Genomic DNA, 11,706 nt, shown 5'->3' with positions numbered 1-11,706 from the left:
AAACCAGGATGGTCATATAGACTTTCAGGTCAAGCTTTTAGCCTACAGACGTTCATATTTGGAGACGTTCTCAACTAGTGAAACTAGTGAAAGTTTCACAAACTTTTCTGTAATAAATTTGGCTTCATCAGAAGCCCCCAGAGGAGAACTGCAGATGCTGATGCTGTTTCATGAATCATCTTGCTCTAATCTTTCCATGAAAGCTGCTTATTTTCAGTTTTGTTTTACAGATTTTTGTTTCCATCTGAATATTGACAAGTTTACCAACCTGCTCACTTTCCTGAAATCTCAGGAGTTTTATGTTTCATGAAATGTAGTTCTTTGCCTCTTTCATCAGCAAATGGGGACAGTAAAGAACTTGTATTCATATAGTGTCTTTAGCATAGAACATTATCTCGAGACGGTTCACATTTGGGGTCAGACTGGAGTAGGAGGGAAAATTAGAAGCAGTGGCCAAAGGCAGGATCAAAGGGGTGGGTTTTGTGGAGGCTTTGAAAGTGGGGAAGAATGAAGGGTGGAGCAAGAAGAATTTTAGGGACAGAGTTCCAGTCTGTGTGGCTGAGATGGCTGAAGTTGTACCATTATGGTAGTAAACAATTTTACAACACCAAGTTATAGTCCAGCAATTTTATTTTAAATTCACAAGCTTTCGGAGGCTTCCTCCTTCCTCAGGTGAACGATGTCGAAATCATTGATGGTAGGGCAGAGGGGGTGAGAATACACAAGTGGAACAAAGTTGGAAAAAAAGTGTGAACAGGGACATAGGCCTAGGGGAGGTTGCAGCGGTGGGATGGAGGTGGTGTCTGGTGTGGTCTGCATTGTTTTCTCTCATCTCAGAACACCAACAAAATATGAAAATATTTTAGAAGACTATTATAAAATTAGTAAAAGAATCGGTGTAAACAATTTTGCTCTGCTATTTGCACCTGAAAAGTAGATGAGAAGCTATAATTCTTTTTTTTCTTCCCCCCACCTAGGATTTTTACCTGGATTTAATTTTCAAAATATATGAACAGAAAAATCCATGAGAAATTTTACAACTAAAAAACCAGGAACCCATTTTCATACAAGAGCTCCCTCTACTGACTGACTCAAGTATAAACACAGTCACTGTCACTGTGCTCAGTTATGGTACCAGCTAAAAGATTTTGCCTGTTGCAATGTGTGGAACCCTATCACATTGCTGCGTTCAGAAGAGAGAGATTAAGCAGACTATTTACAAAGCACACAGCTAACTGCAGTAACTGTATGAGCACTTTCGCAGATTGCTCAATAGTGACAAAAGTATAAGTTCACCAGGTCTCTTCATATCTCTCGTGCCCACGCATCTGAATAGACGTGCACAGAACTTTGCTACCCTCTACTCAGAGATACAAGCAGCAGTGTAACTGAGACTGGTTAACTGCTGAGGTCCTACACTGGCAGACACAGCATAATAACAGCCTTACTCCCTATAAAAATGTTGACTCATAAAAATTAAAAGCCAACTGCCCTACTGACCTTCCAGCCATATCTGGGCTGTTGCACTAAATGGCATATTAGGAAAGAGAAGAAAATAACTCAAATATAGATAGTGATACACTTTTAAAATAAAGCTTTCTGTAGATCATCCTCTCTCCGTTATCCGCCAAGTACCACAATGCCATGTCCTTGGCATTCCCCTCTTTGGGCTGATAAAAAATTTCCAGATCTGGCAGGTGATAACCTTAATAAATGCGGATACCTGGTGATCCAACTAATTTGGTGCACAGAGGTGGAGTTGTCGAGTAGACATTGTATGGTCTTGATCTTGGCCTTGCTCAGCAGAGATAAGGCACTCTCCCAACAGGGTGTGAGAAAAGGTCAGAGGGTAAATACACTCATGTAGCTGTTACTGTCCTCCTACCAGCAATTTAAGGACATTAGCAGAACTTTGAAGGAGTTTGTCTATGTAATCTTATCCATTCCCAGGAATAATTTGTCTGTTGTTTGAAGAATGGTGTGTGATACAGGAGACTTAAAGAGAGATTTTATTGGAAGGGAAATATATTTTAAGAGCACTAAAGTATATATGTTTTGCTTCTTTGTAGATATAGTACACAAAAACGTCAGGGACGACTTGTGATAATTGTGCATGAGGGCACTCTGGGAATGTGAGTAGCAGCGTAAAAAAAACAACAGGACCAGGGCTTCCCAATAGATCAGGGGTGGAAAGTGTATAAAATAGCCACAATAGTCAGGAGAACAAAAACCATGGCAGTCTGGCACAATTGCTTTTCTGAGTTGTTTTGTGCATGAGTAGACTGAAGAGGGAGAGAACTGGATTACTGGATATGTGACACTGAAAGCAGGCAGAAACACAAAAGGAAAATGCAAGAGAAAATGTACCAGAATAAATGCCAGAGATACCTGAAATTCAGGCAATAAACACAGAGGTATGGAAAAAGAAACAGAAGACGGAAATTTATCCAAGCTTCAAAAACATCTAAGGGTGATAACAAGGGGGGGGGGTGGCTATTTAAAATTTAAGGTATTGAAAAACACAAACTAAATACCATCTGTAATAATAAAATAAAGATAAATCATGTCACTGTTTGACCCTATATACCCAAATATAGTCATATATATATAGAAACTAGAGTAATAGAGTTCCAATTCGGGACAGCAGGTGAAAGAAACGGGGGCACGAATAATGAAAGGGGCAGGTTTGTTCGACTGGTGTGAGTGTATCCGTCACTCAGTTCTCTCCAACATTTATTTTTCAGAATACACACATCAAATTAGGTCACATTTTCAAACTAGAACGAGCCTCCTTTAACTGAGTGAGGCGGGACAGCTCGGTGTCCCATTCCTCGCTGCTCACAGAGTGCACCGGCCGTGACCGCTCACTAAATGAAACCAGGGCTCCCAACACTCGGCGGCGTTACAGCTCTCTCTGATCGTTTCGACTTTCCTCAACCGCTCCCTGCCGACATTTGAGCCGGAACGTTCCGGCCACCGTCGCCGCTAACAAGGGTGTTCCGGTGGGAGTTGGAGTCAAGGCGGGACACAGGCCCCGAGCCCCGGGCCCCGGTACCGGCTATCGTCAGGGACACCGACACCATGTCATCGCGGAGCCTGCGGAAGTTGCGCGGGGAGCGGGTCCAGGAGCCGCTGAACCATCAGGAGGAAGAGGAAGAGGAGCGGCCGCTAGAGCCCGCGCCGCTCCGTAAACAGCGGAGGAACAAGAAAAAGAAAGCGGCGGCTGACAACCTGTACCTGCTGGTGAGCGGGAGCTAGGCCCCGGGGGGTGGGGGAGAGAGCGGGGCGGGCGGTTTATCGAGTGCGGGGACACGGCAGGTCTGGGATCCGCTGCCACTGCGGATAGTGTTAAAAGTGGAGGCCGAGGTTACCCGGTAAACAGCACCCGGCGGCGGCGGGGGGGGAGAGAGGAGCGGAGCCTGACCGACCGACCGACCAAACGCCACAAGGTGATATCCCATTTAGACGGTGGAAAGGCCCATGATTTGGTGCAACTCGACTTCCAAAAAAGTCTTTGAAAGAGTTCTGCCGAAAAAAACTGCAACTTAAGCTTAAAGCAGTGGGGATTCGGGGTAAAATTGGCTGTGGTAGTGGGTGTTCGTTAGAGGAATTACAAGAAGACCATATGGGGGAAGTGGTGAATGTTGTGCCCAGGGACCCTGGCACTTGTATCACAACGTCAGACTGTCCCAATGCACTTTACAACCAATGAATTACTTTTGAAGTGTGGTCAATGTTGTTATGTAGGTAAATACAGTAGCAAAGTAGGGTCTCAAACAGCAAATGAATAACTAGTTAGTCTTTCTGTGCTTTTGATTGAAGGGATGAATATGGACCTGAGCACTGAGAACTCCATGTTCTTCTATGATTAATGCTATGGGACTTTTTACGTCCACTTGCGTAGAAAGATGTGGCCTTGGCTTAATGTCTTGCCCAACAAGTAATTTTTGCTTCTGCATTATTCTGTATTCTGGAAATTATGATTGTGAAAGACCAAGATTCCAGACCTGTATTTTCCTGACAACTGGAGGGAGAGAGTGTTTTTGTTTAAGATAATCAGGATTTCTTTTATGCTGTACTGTATCATTGAATCTACTGTCTGTTCCTTCCTTTTTAGCTTGGAATTTTCTGTTTTAATTTTTTTACCATATCTGGGGTTATGGTAATGCATGGGGTTGTGCATCTAATTTACAACTTTACAGTGGTTTTGTGCAGTGCACATCATCCCTGAATCACTGAGGAATTGTGTGGTAGAGCTTTTGCTTTTGTACAAGCACAGTTTTTAATAGAAAAATACCTTAAATACAGTTGGAAAAAAGTAGAATACAAAATAGTAGGTGTACCTACCTGAAGGTGAGAAGAGCTGGAATAGGGGTTGAAGCTGTGATATTGAGACCTAGTAACTATAGATCACATAAAGCAAACTTCACTGTTGAATTATCCTGTTTCTGATAATGAAACTAAGGATTGAAAAAATTGCCCCTGGGTTATTCCATAATTTTGGTATCCTCTATAAAAGCCTTGTACTTTATGGGCATCATTAGAAAAATCTGTATTTGTTGTTGCTGTGTAATTCACTACTTGGTTGACTATTTCAAATGCTTCCATTAAGTACATGAATATGCAAATATTGAATCCGACGATCCTGACTATACAAATGCAGTGTATGTAGTTCTAGTACTTAGAAAAGCATTTGCACTGAAGAATGAGCAGTGGAAAGGACAATGCATCATACAGTTGTAATATGTGGAGGTCAATATAATCCTTGTATAAGGTTTTGTTGTTTTTTTATTTCTGTAGATTAGTGAAGCTGATGCTGAGAATGATGCAGTTACAGAGGATCATCCTGCAGAAGAACCGGATAGTATAAACTTGAGGCTGAAAGACTCTTTGACTGAGGAGAAGGATGACCAAACTGAAGCTGCACAGAATACAGAAAATGAAGAACAGGAAAAGAAAATTGAAGAATTGGAAAATGAATCTGACGTTTTGCAGGTAAATTTTCAATATTTCATGCATGGGGTTGGGCATCTAATTTACAACTTTACAGTGGTTTTGTGCATTGCACTTCATCCCTGAATCATTGAGGAATTGTGTGGTAGAGCTTTTGCTTTTGTACAAGCACAGCTTTTAATAGAAAAATACCTTAAATCTGATTGAATTCACTATGTTTGTGGTACTCGATAACTGAAAGGCGAGAGTGCTACCACTAAGCCATGGCTGAAACCTAAATTAAATTTTAAACTCAAGTAGTAATTGTTAAAAGACGTGAAAAAGCATTTTTGTCTCATTCCATTGTGCCAAATTTAACCACAACTGGCGCATCTTCATGTGTATCCTCGAACATGACTGATGTTTATATGCGAAGGTAGAGCTGTGTTTAACCCTACCTGCACCTTTTTAAGGCCACTGCTCAATTTAGAGCTGCCTATTAGGAAGTGGTCTGAATAAGCAAGTAAATTGTATTTCCTTGTAAACTCAGGTCAATTGTAGTTACTTGTAAATTCTATTTGAGCTCAGAAGAATTAATCTTTTTAAAAAAAATTGTTTTGCACCTGTAACAAGTGTGATGGATGTGCATTAAATACAAAATATGTATTTTTTTTATTCGTTCATGGGATGTGGGCGTCACTGGCGAGGCCGGCATTTATTGCCCATCCCTAATTGTCCTTGAGAAGGTGGTGGTGAGCCGCCTTCTTGAACCGCTGCAGTCCGTGTGGTGAAGGTTCTCCCACAGTGCTGTTAAGAAGGGAGTTCCAGGATTTTGACCCAGTGATGATGAAGGAACAGCGATATATTTCCAAGTCGGAATGGTGTGTGACTTGGAGGGGAACGTGCAGATGGTGTTGTTCCCATGTACCTGCTGCTCTTGTCCTTCTAGGTGGTAGAGGTCTCGGGTTTGGAAGGTGCTGTCGAAGAAGCCTTGGCGAGTTGCTGCAGTGCATCTTGTGGATGGTACACGCTGCAGCTACTGTGCGCCGGTGGTGAAGGGAGTGAATGTTTAGGGTGATGGATGGGGTGCCAATCAAGCGGGCTGCTTTTGTCCTGGATGGTGTCGAGCTTCTTAAGTGTTGTTGGAGCTGCACTCATCCAGGCAAGTGGAGAGTATTCCATCACACTCCTGACTTGTGCCTTGTAGATGGTGGAAAGGCTTTGGGGAGTCAGGAGGTGAGTCACTCGCCACAGAATACCCAGCCTCTAACCTGCTCTTGTAGCCACAGTATTTATATGGCTGGTCCAGATAAGTTTCTGGTCAATGGTGACCCCCAGGATGTTGATGGTGGGGGATTCGGCGATGGTAATGCCGTTGAATGTCAAGGGGAGGTGGTTAGATTCTCTCTTGTTGGAGGTGGTCATTGCCTGGCACTTGTGTGGCGCGAATGTTGCTTGCCACTTATGAGCCCAAGTCTGGATGTTGACCAGGTCTTGCTGCATGCGGGCTCGGACTGCTTCATTATCTGAGGGGTTGCGAATGGAACTGAACACTGTGCAATCATCAGCGAACATCTCCATTTCTGACCTTACGATGGAGGGAAGGTCATTGATGAAGCAGCTGAAGATAGTTGGGCCTAGGACACTGCCCTGAGGAACTCCTGCAGCAATGCCCTGGGGCTGAGATGATTGGCCTCCAACAACCACTACCATCTTCCTTTGTAAACAATTTTACAACACCAAGTTATAGTCCAGCAATTTTATTTTAAATTCACAAGCTTTCGGAGATTTTCTCCTTCCTCAGGCAAATGTTTCAAGAGCTCCTTGAAGCCTACGCATTTATACATATAGAACAATACATGGTGTTTACAGACTGCCCCTGCAACTGCCCGTTGCCAAGGCAATCACCGTGTTCAGACAGAGAGGTGTCACCTGCAGAACCCCCGAATACACATTCAACAAAAAAACAAACAGGGAAAAAAAACAGAGAAAAAAAAAACAGAGAGAGGCAGAAACATCCGGAAGGCAGAGAGAGCCAGCAAATGACCCATTATATTAAAAACAGATAACATTTGTTCGCTGGTGGGGTAACGTGTAGCGTGACATGAACCCAAGATCCCGGTTGAGGCCGTCCTCATGGGTGCGGAACTTGGCTATCAATTTCTGCTCGACGATTTTGCGTTGTCGTGTGTCTCGAAGGCCGCCTTGGAGTACGCTTACCCGAAGGTCGGTGGATGAATGTCCATGACTGCTGAAGTGTTCCCCGACTGGGAGGGAACCCTCCTGTTTGGCGATTGTTGCGCGGTGTCCGTTCATCCGTTGTCGCAGCGTCTGCATGGTCTCGCCAATGTACCATGCTCTGTGGCATCCTTTCCTGCAACGTATGAGGTAGACAACGTTGGCCGAGTCACAGGAGTATGAACCATGCACCTGGTGGGTGGTGTCCTCTCGTGTGATGGTGGTATCTGTGTCGATGATCTGGCATGTCTTGCAGAGGTTACATCTTCCTTTGTGTTAGGTATGACTCCAGCCACTGGAGAGTTTTCCCCCTGATTCCCGTTGACTTCAATTTTACTAGGGCTCCTTGGTGCCACACTCGGTCAAATGCTGCCTTGATGTCAAGGGTAGTCACTGTCCTCACCTCTGGATTTCAGCTCTTTTGTCCACGTTTCGACCAAGGCTGGAATGAGGTCTGGAGCCGAGTGGTCCTGGCAGAACCCAAACTGAGCATCGGTGAGCAGGTTATTGGTGAGTAAGTGCTGATTGATAGCATTGTCAACGACACCTTCCATCACTTTGCTGATGATTGAGAGTAGACTGATGGGACAGTAATTGGCCGGATTGGATTTGTCTTGCTTTTTGTGGACAGGGCATACCCGGGCAATTTTCCACATTGTCGGGTAGATGCCAGTGTTGCAGCTGTACTGGAACAGCTTGGCTAGAGGCGCAGCTAGTTCTGGAGCACAAGTCTTCAGCACTACAGCTGGGATGTTGTCGGGGCCTATAGCCTTTGCTGTATCCAGTGCACTCAGCTGTTTCTTGATGTCACATGGAGGGAATCGAATTGGCTGAAGACTGGCTTCTGTGATGGTGGGGATATCGGGAGGAGGCTGAATTGGATCATCCACTCGGCACTTCTGGCTGAAGATGGTTGCAAACGCTTCAGCTTTGTCTTTTGCGCTCACATGCTGGACTCCGCCATCATTGAGGATGGGGATGTTTGCAGAGCCACCTCCTCCCGTTAGTCGTTTAATTGTCCACCACCATTCATGACTGGATGTGGCAGGTCTGCAGAGCTTTGATCTGATCTGTTGGTTGTGGAATCACTTAGCTCTGTCTATAGCATGTTGCTTCCGCTGTTTAGCATGTATGTAGTCCTGAGTTGTAGCTTCACCAGGTTGGCACCTCATTTTTCGGTACGCCTGGTGCTGCTCCTAGCATGCTGTTCTACACTCCTCATGAACCAGGGTTGATCCCCTGGCTTGTTGGTAATGGTAGAGGTGCAGAAATTGCCGGGCCATGAGGTTACAGATTGTGCTGGAATACAATTCTGCTGCTGCTGATGGCCCACAGCGCCTCAAGGATGCCCAGTTTTGAGCTGCTAGATCTGTTCTGAATCTATCCCATTTAGCATGGTGGTAGTGCCACACAACACGTTGGATGGTGTCCTCAGTGCGAAGACGGGACTTAGTCTCCACGAGGTCTGTGCGGTGGTCACTCCTACCAATACTGTCATGGACAGATACATTTGCGACAGGTAGATTGGTGAGGACGAGGTCAAGTAAGTTTTTCCCTCGTGTTGGTTCGCTCACCACCTGCCGCAGGCCCAGTATGGCAGCTATGTCCTTCAGGGCTCGGTCAGTAGTGGTGCTACCGAGCCACTCTTGGTGATGGACATTGAAGTCCCCTACCCAGAGTACATTCTGTGCCCTTTCTACCCTCAGTGCTTCCTCCAAGTGATGTTTAACATGGAGGAGGACTGATTCATCAGCTGAGGGAGGGCGGTAGGTTGTAATCAGCAGGAGGTTTCCTTGCCCATGTTTGACCTGATGCCATGAGATTTCATGAGGTCCAGAGTCAATGTTGAGGACTCCCAGGGCCACTTCCTCCTGACTATATATCACTGTACTGGCACCTCTGGTGGGTCTGTCCTGCCGGTGGGACAGGACATACCCAGGGATGGTGATGGAAGAGTCTGGGACGTTGGCTGAAAGGTATGATTCTGGGAGTATGACTATGCCAGGCTGTTGTTTGACTAGTCTGTGGGACAGCTCTCACAATTTTGACACAAGTCCCCAGATGTTAGTGAGGAGGACTTTGCAGGGTCGACTGGGCTTAGTTTGCCTTTGTCATGTCCGGTGCCTAGTGGTCCGATGCCAGGTGGTCCGTCTGGTTTTATTCTTATGACTTTTTTTTTAGTGAGATTGTACAACTGAGTGGCTTGCTAGGCCGTTCCAGAGGGCATTTAAGAATCAACCACATTGCTGTGGGTCTGGAGTCACGTATAGGCCAGACCGGGTAAGGACGACAGGTTTCCTTCCCTAAAGGACATCAGTGAACATTACTGTTTAACTAGTTGCTACACATCAAATCTTGCTTTATATTTATGTGTAAAAGATAGAAAATTAGTTTCTATTTCATTGACTGACTACTTTTTAAGAAAGATTTCTTTTTTGCTTCCTAGACTAATTCAAGTAACAAGCCCAAACGGAAAAAAAAGAGAAAGAGAAACCGGAACAGTGCTCCTGTTGATGCTCAGGTGATGTTGTGAATGATGATTAACCAGCACTTTGCAATTCTGTTCCTACAAGTAACCAATTTTCTGTAACTATTTATGAAAAGTGTATCATCAAAGGGAAATGGGTGTAATGTTTGCTTGTAGTGCAAAAAGTAATCTATTTGGTTGCAAGCTATTTTGAACTTACAATGTCAGACCTGAATAGGCCTCCTTTCTGTTCAGTCTTAGCAATAAGTAAAGTTGAATTGTCCTATAAAGTCTTAGAAAGTGGTTGTCCTCTTTACAGGAAGGTGCTACCGATGATATTGATAGTATTCTACAAGAGATTGAGAGACCCAATGGTTTCCATTACCAAACTCACAGTCTCAGTGCAGAATCAAGACCATTGCTGTATGTTGAACATAGGTAAGAAATGAAACCACGTTTTTTATCATGTCGGAGGCGTAACGTCAGTTTTGGCCTTTTGATATTTTAGTAGATTGGTAACATCGATTTGTGCATATTGTTGCTTTTTCATGTCTCTTAACAATTACTACCTGAGGTTAAAATTTAATTTAGGTGTCAGCTGTGGCTTAGTGGTAGGACTCTCGCCTTTGTCAGAAGGTTGAAGGTTCAAATCCCATTCCAGAGACTTGAGCACAAAATCTAGGTTGACACTCCAGTGCAGTACTGAGGAAGTGCTGCACTGTCAGAGGTGCCGTCTTTTGGATGAGACATTAAACCGAGGCCCCATCTTCCCTCCCAGGTGGATATAAAAGATCCCATGGCACTGTTTCCAAGAAGAGCAGGGGAGTTTCCCTGGTGAATAGGCCAATATTTATCCGTTAACCAACATCACTAAAAAAGATTATTTGTCATTATCACTTTGCTGTTTGTGGGACCTTGCTATGCAAATTGGTTGCTGTGTTTCCTATATTACAACAGTGACTATGCTTCAAAAGTACTTCCAAAGTGCTTTGGAGCATCCTGAGATCTTGAAAGGCATTATATAAATGCAAGTCTTTTTTATTTAATATTCACTATCTCTTGCTTATCATAAATTAACTTTTTATTTCCTGCAGGAATCTGAATCCAGAGACTGAACTAAAGAGATACTTTGGGGCCCGAGCAGTTCTTGGAGAACAAAGGTTAGCTAGTGTGTTCTCCGGGTGTTGTCAACTAAGAGACGGTCACTGTTTTCAACCTATTTAAAATGTGATAGTATATGATATAATCTTGTCTTACCTGGTTCCTCTCAATTCAGTGTCTTTTGCATAACCTATTTGCACTGGGGGAAAATACCACAATTAAAGTTTTGATTTCTGCTTAATCTGTTTAATTCTACGTGCTTTTTATCTAAAGATTTTTCACTATTGTGAATTAAGAAATGTGAAGCTTTTGGTATTTACTTTTTTTTCCACTTAAAATCTTTCAAATCAGGTCAAAGCAGCGGCATCGTCCACTGCACAGGAGCACGTGGCTCACAACACCCAAAGATACTTGGCCGCGGTACACCAAAACAGGTAAATATATATGTAATGCAGCACAGTTTAGAGCAGATTCAACCAGGCTACATCTGGACAACAGAGTGAATGGCAACCCAGTTACTGGAATATGAGTGGTGCAACAATGGAAACTATGTAGTAAAAGAATCCAGTATGTTTTAGAAAACGTTGTTTCCAGCATTGTTTTAAGGTTTGATCATTCTTTCCCTTTCCACTAAACCACCCCCCCAAAAAAATGTTTTTTTTATCTCATTATGTAACACACAATACTCCAAATTGCCTTAGCATTACCATTGGTGTTCAAAGTCAGAATCTATCTAAAACTTAACTCTTGCTTTGTCACTTACAGGGATTTCCATGCAGCTGCTGGAGACAAAGGGAGGATCTCAGTACTTCAGCTTTGAACACAACCGTGATTATCAACAGGCTCAGTTCAAGTTCTTGGATGCAGTAGATTCTATGGACCCAAATAACATTTTAGTAGGTCATTAATTGTGTTAGACCAGCAGAAATGAAGTACATGGCAATCAAATCGCCTGATTTATGTAAGAA

General features: G+C 43.8%; 1 protein-coding gene across 1 annotated transcript in view; it reads left to right on the top strand.

The window, feature by feature from the left end:
* Window positions 1-2,864: 2,864 nt before the first annotated feature.
* tcf25 (transcription factor 25 (basic helix-loop-helix)) overlaps window positions 2,865-11,706 on the top strand; it is a 29,424-nt gene continuing 20,582 nt past the window's right edge. The window contains exons 1-7 of the mRNA XM_067998021.1: window positions 2,865-3,243; window positions 4,801-4,995; window positions 9,617-9,691; window positions 9,957-10,075; window positions 10,732-10,797; window positions 11,090-11,172; window positions 11,504-11,634. Coding sequence (XP_067854122.1) covers window positions 3,082-3,243; window positions 4,801-4,995; window positions 9,617-9,691; window positions 9,957-10,075; window positions 10,732-10,797; window positions 11,090-11,172; window positions 11,504-11,634 — 831 coding nt within the window. The 5' untranslated portion in view covers window positions 2,865-3,081. The remainder of the gene's footprint in view (window positions 3,244-4,800; window positions 4,996-9,616; window positions 9,692-9,956; window positions 10,076-10,731; window positions 10,798-11,089; window positions 11,173-11,503; window positions 11,635-11,706) is intronic.

This window comes from Heptranchias perlo, chromosome 16 (assembly GCF_035084215.1).
Source record: "Heptranchias perlo isolate sHepPer1 chromosome 16, sHepPer1.hap1, whole genome shotgun sequence".
Lineage (NCBI taxonomy): Eukaryota > Metazoa > Chordata > Chondrichthyes > Hexanchiformes > Hexanchidae > Heptranchias > Heptranchias perlo.
Note: the sequence above shows the minus strand (reverse complement) of the source record. Positions and strands in the feature narration are given on the sequence as shown.